Raw genomic sequence first — 16,292 nt, 5'->3', positions numbered from 1 at the left:
GGGAGGAAGTTTTTTCTTTTTTTCTTACTGCGTTCTTGTGTTCTGCAATGCGTGCATTTATTCTCCTGTTCGTTTGTCCTATGTATGTTACAGGGCAGATTTTGCATGGTATTTCGTAGACTCCTTGGTTTTCTAGCTGGATTTTGTCTTTGGGGTTTCTTAAGATGTTGGCTATTTTTTGGTCAGTATTGAAGGCTGTCTTGATATTGTGTTTGTGGAGAATTTTGCTGATTTTATCTGTGGTGCCTTTGACATAAGGGAAGAGGGCGATGCCATTGTCCTGTTCTGTGTCTTGGTTCTTGGGAGGAGTCTCCCATCTTAAGAAACCCCAAAGACAAAATCCAGCTAGAAAACCAAGGAGTCTATGAAATACCATCTTACATGGGAAAAGACCCGAATACACAAAGACAGCATATATATGGACTTGTTATATTCGGGTCTTTTCCCGTGTAAGATTGAGATTGCCTTGGCAACGTGTGTGTGTGTATGTGTGTGTGTATGTATGTATGTATGTATGTATGTATGTATGTATGTATGTTTGCTTATTTATTTATTTATTTATTTATTCATTTATTTATTCATTTATTTATTTATTTATTTAGAGTTACAACCCCCGGTATACCCAAATATGGGAGGAAGTTCACTACTTCCATTCTCTGTCCATCGGCTCGTCACAAGAGACCAGACAGACAGAAACCCAATATTTTTACTGTTGCCTTTGTTACATATGTGTTGTATTTGTGCTGATAAATAAATAAAGGGAGACTAGTATAGATCTATTTCAAGCTATTTAGCTCTCATCAGCTAGCCATACCCTTACTGGGATTCGAACCTGTGCTGTATTGCATCTCTAGGCAGACCACTAAGTCACAGGGTTCGACTCCTTATCAGCTAAGCCAGGGTGATAGGTATCTATTTAGAGTTACAACCCCCGGTATGCCCAAATAGCTGATAAGGAGTCGAACTCTGTACGTACATACATACATATATATAAACACTGTAAAGTTTAATAAAGTACCTTTGGCACTGTGCTGAGTAATGAAAAAAAACCTGTTTTATTGTCAGGGGGAAATAGCACATGAGACGTGACATTGTCTTCTCTGTCATTTTACAGGATTTGAAAACTTTAAAGGTCATTACATACATAGCAGGGAATACAGAGATCCAAAAGGGTTGGAGGGTAAAAATGTTCTGATACTTGGTGCTGGGAACACTGGAGGCGACGTTGCTGTGGAAGTGAGCCGCATAGCTGCCAAGGTATTGTTTGCTGAATGAGTTATGCTATGCTCCTACTCTTCCATAGGAAAGAAGTGATCACCTTGGAGTCCTCATCGTCATCACCATCATCATTACACAATATCAATTTTTTTTTAAAATATGTTTATTTCCATTTCATTCCATACAATCACATGTCTACTGTGCATAACCGGGGCATATAACATTGAATAATAAACACAGCCCTCCCTTTTATAGACAATACCCCCCAAAATACAAACCCAATATACCACCTTGACCCACCATGCACCCTCTTTCACCCCCCCCCTCCAACTTTCGTTCTTCCTTCCAACATTCCCCTCTACTTCCTACTTCCCCTCCCCCTCTATCACTCCTCTCTCCCAATACATTCCCTCCCTTCCTTCTCCTCCTGCCTCCAATCCTCTCTCCCACCCTCTCTACCCCTCTATCTTCTTTCGCTCTACTCCTCCCTTCGGTGTATTTCTATTGTCTATCAATATATTCAGCTTGTCCTATTTTTACACTAACATTAAAGAGCCACAGTATACGAGTGCAATCATGTGCTTTAGGATCTAACACATATTATATTTCCCCCCTCCCCCCCTCCCCCTAAAACCCCACCTCCCTTCCCTCCCCCCGACTTCCCAGAGCCCGTACACGGTATAGCTTTTTAACAAACACAGTCTAAAATATCTTAAAACAAAGGAGATTAAAGGAAAAAAAAGTCGATAAGATCTCTACGTTGGACTCAGCTTCTTACTGTTACCCAAACTTTAAGCAGTTTAACTTATTGCTAATCTTAAGTATAGGCTATCTGGAGTTTCTTAGTCCTAGACAATATCAATTTTGAAAGAGCAGAGTCAAAAGCAGTGAAACATGGTTTTGCCGTATCTTTAGTGCAAAGGCAGATACTACCCGGGGCTCTTTCACGCCTCCTTTCATAAGGACTCATATGCTAAGTGCATGGCAAATAAACATTAAGTAGAACTTTATTTACTGCCGTAATTTCTTTTGAGTCGCTCTGACTGGCATAGCTATTTCAACAAAGCTGGTCTAAGCACATGCATCTCCTGAAAACTTTCATTTTATCAGTTTTTATGACGTTACTTTAGTTCTTTCCTATGTCCTTCAAGTATAGGTCTAAAGGCTTTGTTCAGAAAACTATTTATGGGCTGCAAAATCCTAACAAAAGGCCTGGCGGTTGATAGACATCACCAAAATGTTCCTATTTTAAGACATCATAATGATGCAATCAAACGTTCCTTGACTACCGGTGGTCCTTGACTTACAACCATTCATTTAGTGAGCATTCAGTTACAATGGCGTTGAAAAAAGCGGCATCACCATTTTTCACACTTACGACTGTTGCAGCATCCCCGTGGTCACGTGATCAGAATCTGGATGCTTGGCAACTGGTTCGTATTTATGACGGTTGCAATATCCTGGCCTCACGTGATCAACTTTTGCAACCTTTTGACAAGCAAAATCAATGGAGAAGCCAGATTCATTTAATAACCATGTTACTAATTTAACAACTGCAGTGATTCATTTAATAACTATAGCAAGAAAGATTGTAAAATGGAACAAAACGCACTTAAGATCTGTCTCACTTAACAACAGAAATTTGATCATAAGTCAAGAACTACCTGTACCTGTATTTCAGAATTATTGTCCTTCCTGCACTGCTTTCTAATTCTTTCTTGAAAATATTGCCAAAAGTTTTTAGCTTGCCATATTCTGTAGCCTCTTATAGGTTATACATTATTACAGTGTTTTTCAACCTTGGCCACTTGAAGATGTCTGGACTTCAACTCCCAGAATTCCCCAGCCAGCGAATGCTGGCTGGGGAATTCTGGGAGTTGAAGTCCAGACATCTTCATGTGGCCAAGGTTGAAAAACACTGCATTATTAGGTCATATTATTCTCACATCCTTAGTTGTGAGCCTATAATATTGTTCTTCCATGCTATGCGCCTCCATTGGATATTGTTTTAATGTTTTTGTTTTGGATGTATTAGTAATGCTGTCTATCTTACCAACTTACCAAAAAGGATTTAGCCTCCTTTTTGCCCTTTAGTGTTGGACTCAGGGCCGGATTTAGATGAAAAGAGGCCCTAGGCTATTCCACTTATGAGGCCCTTTCACCTCCCATTTTTAAGTTTGTAAATTACATGAGAGACAATAAAATACATCATTACTGTGATATATATCAATATATATCAATATATCAATATACCAATATATATATATATATATCAATATATATATATATCAATATATATATATCAATATATATACTTAAAGTCTCCCTTTATTTATTTATCAGCATAAATATAACATCAATATATATATATCAATATATATCTATATCTACATCTACATCTACATCTATCTATATCTATATCTATATCTATATCTATATCTATCTATATCTCTCTCTCTCTCTCTCTTTCTCTCTCTCTCTCTCTCTCTCTCTATATATATATATATATATATATATATATATAGATAGATAGATAGATAGATAGATAGATAGATAGATAGATAGATAGCCTCCCGACGGAGGGCGGCTCTGCTCTGCGGCAAAGGCAGCGAGGCCAGCCGCCTCCCCTGCTGCGCTCAGCTGCCCGGCTCAGCCCCCTCGCCCTCACCTGCCTGGCCGCTGGTGGGCTCCGCGTCGACGGGGCGGCTACTGGGAGTGGCTGTGCCTCTCGCCCGACCGCCGGTGCCGGGAACATTGGCGGGCTCCCCAACTGCCGCGGCGCTGGAACGATCTTAACCAATACATTTTTATGTTTGTTTATTAGTCATATGTGTAGAATTTCTCCTTATTTTCGGTTCAGTGTTTTAGTGTTCACTGTTTTTAGAATAGTGTAATTTTAATTTTGCTAACAATTTGAATGTAGGCCCCTCTTGATCGTGAGGCCCTAGGCTGAAGCCTAGTTAGCCTATAGGAAAATCCGGCCCTGGCTGGACTAGATCACTAGTAGTTGGAGTAGTTGGAGAGTTCCAGGGAATGCTCTTTTCAGTTTCTCACCCCTTAGGTCTTTCTCAGCACCAGAAATGGAGCCTGGGTACTAAGTCGGATGTCAAAAGCTGGCTGGCCTAGTGATATGGTCTTCCAAACTCGATTTCTAAGCTTCATTCAAGGACTTCTTCCTGTCAGAGTTAGGGACAAGTTATTGGCAAAGAAATTCAATCAATGGTTTAACCATGAGAATTATGGATTGCTCCCTATTAAAAGGTAATCTCTTTTTCTATGCATTACATTCAGAGGGGGTATTCAGCCGGTTTGCACCAGTTCACCAAACCTATGGGGGCTATTTCCTGAGGTCAGAGAACCAGTAGCAATGGGCGGCTGGCCATGCCCCCGAACCAGTCCCCCTATTGCCGCTCGCTTACCCCGCCTGACCGCCCAACGCTTGCTCGCCCCACCTGCCTGACGTTCGCTCACTCGCTCAATGCTTGCCCCACCCATTCAAGTCCTATATATGCCTTTGCCATGCAGCCCAGGCCCCAGCTACGTGCCTTGCTGGTCGCCTCCATGCCTCGCCCACTTTGCTTAGCTTAATAAAGGTAAGTAAGCATGCCCCCCGCTTGCCCTGGGTCAAGGCCCTCTCACCACCCACCTCGGGCAGGTCAGGGAAAGCGCCATTCCCCGGCTCCAGCCTTGCCCTGGAGCCACCTCCCTGGAGCCACCCACCTCAGCCGGGTTGGGGAATGCACCATTCCCCAGCTCTGGCCTTGCCACAGAGCCGCCACCCTCTTGCCGCCCTGCCCTACGGTTCCAGATCTAGCCCTGCTTCTTTCCCCACCACCACCTCTTTCTTTGGGCTACTTATCTTCCGTGGCAGTTGGTCCAGAGTCTGGAAGGCAAGCTGACCGGAGTTTTTGGCAGCCCCCAGCCAGCCGCCACTGCTGGGAAGTGGCTGGCTGGCAAAGAATCCTCCTAGCTGCTACCTCTTTGAGACCCAATGATTGAGAGGCTTCTTTGCCAACCATCTGCTGGCCGCAGGATGCCAAAAAGTCCTCCAGTCGGCTGGTGAGAAAGCTGCTGCCCTTGTCATCTTCGTGCATGTACATCCCTTGGATTTGTAAGACCAAGGGATGTGCCTGCATGAAGAAGCCTCCAGGCCACCTCTTTGAGAGCCCGCAGCCTGACTGGCGCCACTGCCGCTCCTGCCAATTGGATGGACAAAGGGATCGGGTGGCGACCTCAATCTGGCATGAGCTGTGGGCCTCACCTGGGGAGGTGGGGAGCAGCTCTCCCAAGCGGCTTCTGTGACAGCCAAGGGAGGAGCTCCATTTCTTGCCTCTGATGGGCCTTCCCAGCGGTTGCAGCTGGAGCACCCCACTCCTGCTGGCATGCTGAGCCAATTGGGTCCCATCTGCAAGATGAGCATGCAGGAGAAAGGCTTCCCACTAGACCTCAGGGTGGCTTCACCAAGGACAGAGTGTGACCTTGTTTCTGTGGACCCGCAGCCCACCGGCCACACTTTTTCAGCCAGGAAGGGCGATGGAGGGAAAGCTGAGACAACTACCGCCATCCCACTGAGTCTGGAACTGGATCTGGCCTATGAGCTGGAGGGTCATACATGTCAAAAAGTCCCAAAATTTTTTGCCACCGGTTCAGTGGGCGTGGCTTGGTGGGGTGGTCATGTGACTGAGCAGGCATGTGCATGAGTGATATCAAGTTGGCCACACCCACTCAGTCACATGCCCCCACATCTAGTCACACCCACCGAACTAGTGGTGAAAATTTTTGAAACCCACCACTGATTACATTGTATTTGCCGAAATGCTGAGCTTAGAAAAGATGAAGTCTGCTAGTAAGTAAAAACTAATTTGCTCTTCGAGGTCTGTTGTCAAATTTTCTTTTCCCTGTGCATTTTTAACAAACTTCCCTTCCTCAGGGAAAAATATATACTGTTAAAACCGCTAGCTAGACTATTTGCTGATTCTTGAGCCTTTTCCCAAAGTGTTCTATGAACTATGTTCCTGGAGAATTCTCAAATCCATATTGGGCAACTTATTGCTTATGAGACACAATTATTTTCACTTTCTCAGAAAAAAAAAACGAGAACTGAACTCTAGCTCAGTTACAAGAGGCATTAAAAGCAGAGTATCATTTGCACGTTGATAATTAAAAGAAATAAATTTAGACATTTTAGAACTGATCTCATAAAGAAGAGATTATATCTGTAGGCCCCCTGTACCAAATCTATCACCCAGGCTGATTCAGGCTGATCTGTTAACAACTTGATTGTCCATCTGCTGATAAACTAGCCACTCAACTACTTAACTAGGGTCACTTCTCATATCTCATTTGGGGGATAATCTATGTCTAGCCATACTGAAATCTGAGATAAAAATAGGAGAAAGAAATTTCTGTAGCAGTTAATGGCAAGTCAGACTAGCATCAAAATTCGGCTATCTTCTATCTGCGATCTAATTCTAACAATTGAAGAACTACCCAACATTTGGAAGTATTTAATATCCAGGCAACAGTTAAGGAATGTGGTGAAAGTAGAAAGGTATGCTGACATTTTTTGTCTGTGCAGTGAGAGTCAATATAAGCAGGGGTGGGTTTCAACCGGTTCTCCGTGGTCCCCGCGAACCGGTTGGTTGGCGAACCTGGAAGTAAGTAACTTCCGGGAACGGAGATGGGCCAAACCGCCCGCCCGCGCTCCTTACCGGTCTTTGAAGGCTTCTGCGCTTCCACACAGGCGCATGGCACATACAGCGCCTGCGCGATTCTCCGCGAGCAGCTGGATGGCACATACAGCACCTGCGCGAGTCTCCGTGAGCAGCTGGAGCATCACGCAGGCGCTAAGACACATGCGTGAACTGCGTGCGTGCACGAGGATGCCGCCGGCCCCGTTCCAACTTAACCGGTTGGAACAGGATTAGCAACCCACCCCTGAATATAAGTCTTTCAGAAGCAAAATAGGGTAGTACCTGAAAATGGGACTAAGCTAATGGGGATAGTTGAACTAACAGTGCTTCTTTCTACCTTTGTTCTTTCCAACAGTTCATTGACATACGTCATTATAAATGACGAACTGCCCAGCTGCATCCTCTGTGGCTCAGTGGTTGTAAAGCCAAATGTGAAGAGGTTTACTGAGACTTCTGCCATATTTGAAGATGGAACTGTAGAAGAAAATATAGATGTGGTCATTTTTACCACAGGCTATGCTCCTTCATTTCTCTTCCTGGAAGAATCGGTTCGCAATGTTTGCAAAAGTAGTACATTCCTTTATAAACAAGTATTCCCTCCTCACTTGCAGAAGCTCACACTTGCCTTCATAGGTTTTATATCAGTAACAGGATCTATTCTACCAGCAGTGGAACTTCAAGCTCGCTGGGTTACAAGAGTGTTTAATGGTAAGGCTAATCTATAAACAGTATATTTCAACTTTAATTTGCTTTCCAGGTTAATATTAATATTACATTTAATACTAAAATATTCTCATGTTCGTCTGCACCCATGTAAGCTTTACATTTTATGAAGCCAAAAACCGTAGAAATCTCATCACAATGCTACATTGTAATTAAATGGCATGTTAGTTTCTAGGGTTCACCAACAAAACCGCGCTCGACTAAACTGCGCCCAACTAAACCGCGTCGCTGACGTCATCAACAGGGCGACAACAGCATGGAGACAGAAGCATGCTGTAAATCCTAAACCTAAAATTAACCCCTAAACCTAAACCTAACCCCCCTAAACCTAATCCTAAACCTAACCCTAAACCTAACCCTTAACCTAACCCTAAACCTAACCCTAACCCTTAACCTAACCCTAAACCTAACCCTAACCCTTAACCTAACCCTAAAGCTAACCCTAAACCTAACCCTTACCTTAAGTTGAATCGGCTTGCTTTCAAAGCGCTATTTAAAGCGCCCTTCTTTCTCCGCGCTGGCTGTTGTCACCCTGTTGATGACATCAGCGACGCGGTTTAATCGGGCGCGGTTTAGTCGAGTGCGGTTTTGACGGGTCACAAGTTTCTAGAATGCCAGCTAAGCATCTGGCCTCTTTATTATGAGATCCATCAAAATGCAATTAGGGAGATCTTGCAAATGCATTTTCAGGGTTCACACCTTTCACAAGTTCAGCCCACATTTTCAAGATGGTCAAAATATGCTAATATTTAGATATTGCATTACATTATATTGTATTATATGTTATGATGATTGCTGAGTCCCATAGGGTGGAATACTGGGTATCCCAAATTTCTTCTGCCCAAAACTTCTGGGTCCTCATAATCTGGTTCCATATCCTGCTCTGGTATAGTAGCTTGGAAATTTCGGGGATTGTTGCCTATCTTCCAAGTAGCATCTAGAAAGGAGATATCTTTCCAGTAACACTGAAAGAAAGATGGGATTCTCACATCCTTCAGCACTGTCTTTCTGGCAATTAATAGTCGAAATGAAAATGTTGAATTTCTATAATCTCACTTCCTAGCTTTGCTGCAAAATAAAATAAATACCAGATGATTAAGCTCTTTCCAATTTGAAAGATGATTCAGTCTCACAGGACATGAATACATCAAAAGGAAACAAAGATAATATATAACCACACTTTTTAATGTTAAGTATTAAAATGCAAATATTCAGTATTGAAGTAGATAATGACAGGGCTGCCCAATTAAGCAATATAGCTGCTTGCAAAATAGCTGATAAAGAAAATTTCACCCCCAAAAATGCAGGATATAGACAAACAAGATGAGAGTCGTCTATTTCATTTGTAGCAGAGAGAGTTCCAATTTATTTATTTATTTATTTATTTGTTTATTTGTTTATTTATTTATTTATTTTTATTTAGCTTGTCACTCATGTACAAGATAACAGGAATAAGAATAAACAGGAATAAGAACACAGGAAATGGGGACAAATAAATGGGGACAATAGGACAGGGACCTTATGCACGCCCCCACTGACCTCTTAGGAATGGGGTAAGGTCAGAGGTGGGTTCCTACCAGTTCGCACCTATTCGGTAGAACCGGTTCGTCAAATCTACCGAACCGATTAGAAGAGGTTCCACCAGTGGACCCGGAAAGCAGGCCACACCTACAGAAGAGGTTCCAAAAAATTTTGAAACCCACCACTGGTCCTTGGATATGATTATTCTACACTATCATGCTCATATTTATAAAACTCAGTGCCTCTGTGAAAGGTAAGGAGGACTACTGCGTTTGTGGTGCAATCAGAACATTGCGTGTGTTGAAGTTGTTTTAACGTAAACCAAAGATGCCTTTTAAAAAACAAGTTTACATCATATTCTTATGCATGCCAGTGCTGTGTGTGAGGTAATTTAAGGTGGTTCTGACAAGTGTCGTCGGCATCTTCATATCCGGTCACATGGGCGGCAAGCCACTCCCATCCGGTCACATGGGTGGCAAGCCACTCCCACAAAGGAGGCCACACCCATAGAGTAGGTTCGAACAATTTTTGAAACCCACCACTGGGTAAGGTCAACAGTAGACAGTTTAAGGTTAAAGTTATGGGGGGTTTGAGGATGTAACAACAGAGTCAGGTGGTGCATTCCAGGCATTGACCACTCCGTTGCTGAAGTCGTATTTTCTGCAATCAGGAAAAAAAAAATCAAAAAGAGATTTTAAAAGATATAGGCATTGATTAGTAGCACAGAAGGGCTATGATTGATGTATAATCCAACATAAGTATTAACCAATACTGTACACATGAATTGAACCCATATAGAAAGATTAAGTAGTTTGTGGATGTTTAATAGTGCTATTTTTTTAATCTCTTACAAATCAGTGCATGATAACAGAAAAACAGCACTTAGTTAAGACCTTCGGTTCACACACCATTGTTTTTCACATACATATCTTGTGCGCTTGGTTCTGAAAAATGAATGAGAAACTGATTGATTTGTATTTCTCATGTAGTGGCAGATGAGTAAAACTTCAGAAGTTGCTGGGATGGATGGACAGGACAGACAGACAGAATGACAGTGGACAGATTACTTAGAAACTTGTTCTCTATAGGCTGTGAACACTTTGATTAATGATCTGTAACATGATTTATAAGATGACCATCTTATAATTGGCATTATAACTAGCCACAAAGTGTGAGCCTAACACGCCATTTCTCATAAAGAAACTCAAAGCAACAGCTGAAGTTGTCATGGTCAAAACTCATCCATACTGTTTCTTTTTTTCTTAACAGGATTTAATAAGCTGCCTCCAATGAACAGAATGATGCATGAAGTTGCTAAGCAGAAGAAAAGGCTCCTTAAAAAGTATGAAATATTGTATATTATTTTAAAAGCTGTAGTTATTACTTTTTGCCTCTCAGCTTCAGTGAATTATAAGAGAAAATGTTAACCGGGAGATTCAACAAACATTAATTCAAGGTATCATCCTAGCAAATACCCTGAAAGATATATGCAAAGTTCCTGGGAAGAGGTTAACAGACAGAAACTCTTTAAAGAGAAGACATGACACTCCTAAAATAAGATGAGACAAAACATATCACAAAGAATGAAGTAAATTGGAAAAGGGATAACAAAGATCCACACTGTGTTTTTTTTAATGTAAACAAATAACCTGTAATTCCACTCAGCTCAACTCCTGGTAATTTTTTTGAACATGTTTATGTGCATTTTAGCAACATTGATTTAAGAAAGAAAAATTGAGCCTAAGGTCTTAAGTTCATATCCCCCTAACTACAGGATGAACATGTTCCAGTTTTTAAATACCATGTCCTGATGACATTGCCTTCATCTCATCCTCAAACCCTAGCTGAATCAGTTTACCTAATCTTTTATCTGTTCCAGTTTTAAAGTATTTTTTTTCTCTTTTCTCCTGGCACACTATAATTTAGCTCATTTCATCAATGAATTAGGAAGAATTCAGGATTAGGATATGCCATTTGATCATGGAAAGATTGGACATCTACCCATATAATGCCTCACAAATGGTTTTCAAATTTCTTATTCAATCTTGTTTGTCAAATCAGTTCAAATCTTTATTATAGTAGACCAGCATCTCTAGTAGACCATCACATAAGTATGAGCCAGCAATGTGCTATAGCTGCCAAAAAAGCTAATGAAGTCCTAGATTGCATCAACAGAAGAATAGTTTCGAGATCACATGGAGAGTAGTACTAGTGAGACCACATTTAAGCAGCTGCCTATCCTGGCACATTCCTATATCACGGACTACAATTGAAGGTTGCTTTTTCCTGCCTACAGGGCAGGGGTGGGTTTCAGGCGGTTCGCGGCGGTCCCCGCGAACCGGTTGGTCGGCGAACCCGGAAGTAAGTAACTTCCGGGAACGTCGAAGGGTCCACCCGCCTGCCCGCGTTTCTTACCCGGTTTTGACAAGTTCTGCGCTTCCACGCATGCGCAGGACGCATACAGCGCCTGCGCGATCCTCCAGGAGCAGCTGGGAGCATCGCACAGATGCTAGTACGCATGCGTGCGCTGCGCGCGTGCACGAGGACGCCGCCGGCCCCGTTCCAACCGAACCGGTTGGAACGGGGCGAGAAACCCACCCCTGCTACAGGGTTACATAATGGGAAGGGAAGCTGGGAAAATTTACCAATAACTTTCTTTAATTTGCCCTGCATTGAAACAGTAAGGGTAGAATGTACCACTTTCTTGCTACTGCAGAATGCAGTAAGGATCAACAATTGGGACAAAACATTTTATCTTGGCATACTGCTTGTGGATATTATTGGTATATAGCTGTGGCCTAAGAGTTGCTGCTTCAAGTGTAAAAAAGCTAACAGGTACAGAAGTGTATGTAACTCTGGCTGTTTTAATATTCTTTATCAAGGTTTTTTAAAAATCTAAATAGATGCTGAATGCTATTTTGAGAGCTACCCAATGTACCCTCTGAATAGAAATATGATTCACTCACAAAACCGCGCTCGACTAAACCGCGCCCGACTAAACTGCGTCGCTGACGTCATCAACAGGGCAACAACAGCACGGAGACAGAAGCACGCTGTAAATCCTAAACCTAAAATTAACCCCTAAACCTAACCCTAACCCCACTAAACCTAATCCTAAACCTAACCCTAAACCTAACCCTTAACCTAACCCTAAACCTAACCCTAAACCTAACCCTTAACCTAACCCTAAACCTAACCCTTAACCTAACCCTAAACCTAACCCTAAACCTAACCCTTAACCTAACCCTAAACCTAATCCTAACCCTTAACCTAACCCTAAACCTAACCCTAACCCTAACCCTAACCCTAACCCTTAACCTAACCCTAACCCTTAACCTAACCCTTAACCTAACCCTAAACCTAACCCTAAACCTAATCCTAACCCTTAACCTAACCCTAAACTTAATCCTAACCCTTAACCTAACCCTAAACCTAACCCTAACCCTAAACTTAACCCTAACCCTTAACCTAACCCTAAACCTAACCCTAAAGCTAACCCTAAACCTAACCCTTATCTTAAGTTGAATCGGCTTGCTTTCAAAGCGCTATTTAAAGCGCCCTTCTTTCTCCGCGCTGGCTGTTGTCACCCTGTTGATGACGTCAGCGACGCGGTTTAATCGGGCGCGGTTTAGTCGAGCGCGGTTTTGACGGGTCACGTAGAAATATAACATTTACTAAACATAACAAGAAATCTTTTAGGATCCTTGAGGCAGAAGAGTATTATCAGCCTCTGTCCCTTTAATGGCATTAGAGAACATAGAACATGTTTGAAAATCCTTAAACCATAGAAGCCTTAAACTGTAGAAGAAGAAAATATTATGTATATGGTGCAGTTTGTAGTTGCCAACTGTCCATATGGTGCCATCATGTGGCCGCAGAAAATAACTTCCACTACGCCTTCATTCATGAAATATTTCCAGATTTAATACCATTAAGAAAAAGATATTGTGTAGCCACAGTATTTTCTCTTTTCCTTTGGGTTTTGAGTGGGATAAAGAAGATAGAGGAGAGTTACAGGGAGAAGGTATTATAATGCTCACCCTTTTTAATGTAAAATTCTGTGGATGAGGCACAATACAAATCTGACCTAGAAGCATCTGAGTTATTCAATTGTGGCTCTTCTGTGTGGTTAGACACTTCTAATTAGATACTTTTGATTCCAGGTAACCCTTGTTACCTGGAGCCGAGGTGGCGCAGTGGTTAAATGCAGCACTGCAGGCTACTTCAGCTGACTGCAGTTCTGCAGTTCGGCTGTTCAAATCTCACCGGCTCAGGGCTGACTCAGCCTTCCATCCTTCCGAGGTGGGTAAAATGAGGACCCGGATTGTTGTTGGGGGCAATATGCTGACTCTGTAAACCTCTTAGAGAGGGCTGAAAGCCCTATGAAGCGGTATATAAGTCTAACTGCTATTGCTATTGCTATTGTTATATGCTTGGTTTGGATATATATGAGCGGAGTTTTTCGTTGTTTTTGTTTTAATCAGAAATAACATTAAGAAAAGCAAATAAGAGGCTACTGAGCAGAGGTGGGTTCCTACCAGTTCGCACCAGTTCGGTAGAACCAGTTCATCAAATCTACTGAACCGGTTAGAAGAGGTTCCACCAGTGGACCCGGAAAGCAGGCCACACCTACAGAAGAGGTTCCAAAAATTTTTGAAACCCACCACTGAGACACACACACGGACACAGACACACACACACTCACACAGAGAGAGAAAGAGGAAGAAAGGAAGGAAGGAAGGAAGGAAGGAAGGAAGGAAGGAAGGAAGAAAGAAAGAAAGAAAGAAAGAAAGAAAGAAAGAAAGAAAAAGAGAGAGAGATGAAAGAAAAAAAGGAAAAAGGAAGGAAGGAGAGAGAGAGAGAGAGAGAGGGAGAGAGAAAACACATGGCCGGCAAGCCACTCCCACCAGGTCATATGGCCAGCAAGCCACTCCCACAAAGGAGGCCACACCCACAGAGTAGGTTCAAAAAAAAAATTGAAACCCACCACTGCTACTGAGTTTTTCTTGTGCTAGAGAAGAGAGAGGTAAACAGACCCCAGGGACAAGGCAAAACATGAGGAGATCTGAGCAATTTACTGCTCTGGGTGAAAGATAATTTGATCTACAAATGAATGGGTCACATTTAACTTCAGAGGAAGAAACCTTTCTGTATTTCAAACATTTCTATGGTTTCTGATGTTTTGGATATTGCAGGTTTCTTTTTAGTTTCAAAAAGTAAAGTCAAACTATTACTCAACATGCCATGACTTAATGCAGGGATAGAGGTTTTTATTCATTATGATATTGGACTGTAAATTGCATTCACAAAATTCTACTCCCAAAGGATATGAATCTGGTCAAGGACATTTCATTTAATTTCATGTACATTTAAACTGAATTAAATTTGCTATATAGCATCTTTAATTTGTTCTCTACTATATCCTACTATGTATTTTGTCATTTGCTGCTATTTTATTTGAACAAATTCCACTTTCACAACTCTCTGGCTTTCACTAATGCCTGGATCTAGAATGACTTCTTTCAGTCAAACTTACCACATCAAAGTTCACAATAAATGTTCCTCTGAATGTTGCTGAACTACAGTTCCCAGTGCCAAAGGCAGTGTGGTATCAAGCATGAACAACAGATCCACACATGAAGAGTTCAGTTAGCTACTTCATTGCTCATACCTATTTCGCAGGATTCTCCCAGACTAATGTTTTGCACTTGGGCCAGACTACATAATGTTCAGAGGCATTCAGAGAGGGGGGGGTGCCCTTTGCCTTCTACATGGTGCCCATGTAAAGATTCCAGACTAATTCCTCACCTGACAGACCAGGCTGTCTCCAACACATGGCGTAGCAATTGCCCCATAAGTCCCATATCTTTCTCTCCATCTATAGCTACAGAATACTGATTATTATTTCCATTTGTCTTCTGCTCCAGGGGTACTTCCAACACAGAGAAAGAAAAGGAATTATTTGTTCGCTACATGGATGAAATTGCTGCTTGCATAGGGGTTAAGCCCAATGTGTCATTACTTTTACTACAGGACCCCAAACTAGCTTTGAAAGTCTTCTTTGGTCCTTGTACCTCTTACCAATATCGCCTCTGTGGGCCTGGGAAGTGGGAGAAAGCTAGAAATACAATTCTGACCCAGTGGGACCGTATTCTCAAGCCCTTGAAGACTCGGATCATAGACAATTCTTCAAAACATTTCAAGCCATCCCTTTGGAAAAAAATATTTCACTTCACTGCACTCCTTGGAACGACTATACTCATGTTTACATACGTCGGTACTCATTTTATACTAGCTAAGGAAAATACCTAATTTTAGAACTTTATTTTATAATTTTACAAGAGGAATAAACAAAAACTAATCTGCCATCAAAGCAGCATACAAAAGCCATATACCATATAGGCTGGACTTGGAAAAATAATCTTGTAATATACAATATTTTGCTCAGAAATATTATGAATATATGTTCACCTCATGGAACCTGTGGTTGTTTCACAGATTATGCAGAATAGCACCCTGACTTTATGCGAAACTGCAAGTTTTGTCTTCTGTTTATTTTTCCATGATCTTCCCCATTTTCATCAGATTCAGGCAACCTATAGGCAACTGCCCTATAATCCTTCCTTATTGACTGGTTGTTTTTTTCCAATATTGCTTTCTAAGCTGCATCAATTGTTTAAAAATTAAAATGCAATGAAGTATATAGCTTAAAATGCTCTAAGCAAACTGTAATCAAAAATAAACATTTACATTCACTAAATGTATTGTTATCAGCCTCCTAGCTCTACAAAATATATACCATGTGAGCCTAATTATAAAACATAGTCATCTCGCTTTATGGTAATGAAAGAAATGTCCTTCTGGGTTCGGCTCCAAGTGGGGGAAAAGACACTGGAGGCATGGAGGCTGCTTGGAAAGATGGTTTATTGGTGGACAGGGCCACATGGCTTGAGCCCTGACCAGAAAAGGTGATCACATGTTTCAATGTTGATGGAGAAGAAGGGAAGGGCTGAGGAAGGGGCTTGCTAGGCTTTTTATAACCTGTTTAGTCCCACCTCTCTGTTTCCTGTTCCTGTGTAAGAAATGTATTCTAATTGGTTGTCAGACTCCCATGGGGCCATGCAGGGGCAACTCTCT

General features: G+C 41.9%; 1 protein-coding gene across 4 annotated transcripts in view; it reads left to right on the top strand.

Moving 5' to 3' along the window:
* FMO4 (flavin containing dimethylaniline monoxygenase 4) overlaps positions 1-15,836 on the top strand; it is a 73,348-nt gene extending 57,512 nt beyond the window's left edge. For 2 of the 4 annotated variants that reach the window (XM_032226097.1, XM_032226098.1), the window contains 5 exons: positions 1,115-1,257; positions 4,280-4,479; positions 7,267-7,619; positions 10,425-10,497; positions 15,083-15,836. In XM_032226097.1, the coding sequence (XP_032081988.1) occupies positions 1,115-1,257; positions 4,280-4,479; positions 7,267-7,619; positions 10,425-10,497; positions 15,083-15,467 (1,154 nt within the window). In that variant the 3' untranslated portion in view covers positions 15,468-15,836. Of the gene's footprint in view, positions 1-1,114; positions 1,258-4,279; positions 4,480-7,266; positions 7,620-10,424; positions 10,498-13,318; positions 13,365-13,639; positions 13,746-15,082 lie in introns of those variants that run through there. The other 2 variants (XM_032226099.1, XM_032226100.1) reach the window with 2 other exon arrangements.
* Positions 15,837-16,292: the final 456 nt, after the last annotated feature.

The sequence above is a fragment of the Thamnophis elegans genome, chromosome 11 (genome assembly GCF_009769535.1).
Source record: "Thamnophis elegans isolate rThaEle1 chromosome 11, rThaEle1.pri, whole genome shotgun sequence".
Lineage (NCBI taxonomy): Eukaryota > Metazoa > Chordata > Lepidosauria > Squamata > Colubridae > Thamnophis > Thamnophis elegans.
Note: the sequence above shows the minus strand (reverse complement) of the source record. Positions and strands in the feature narration are given on the sequence as shown.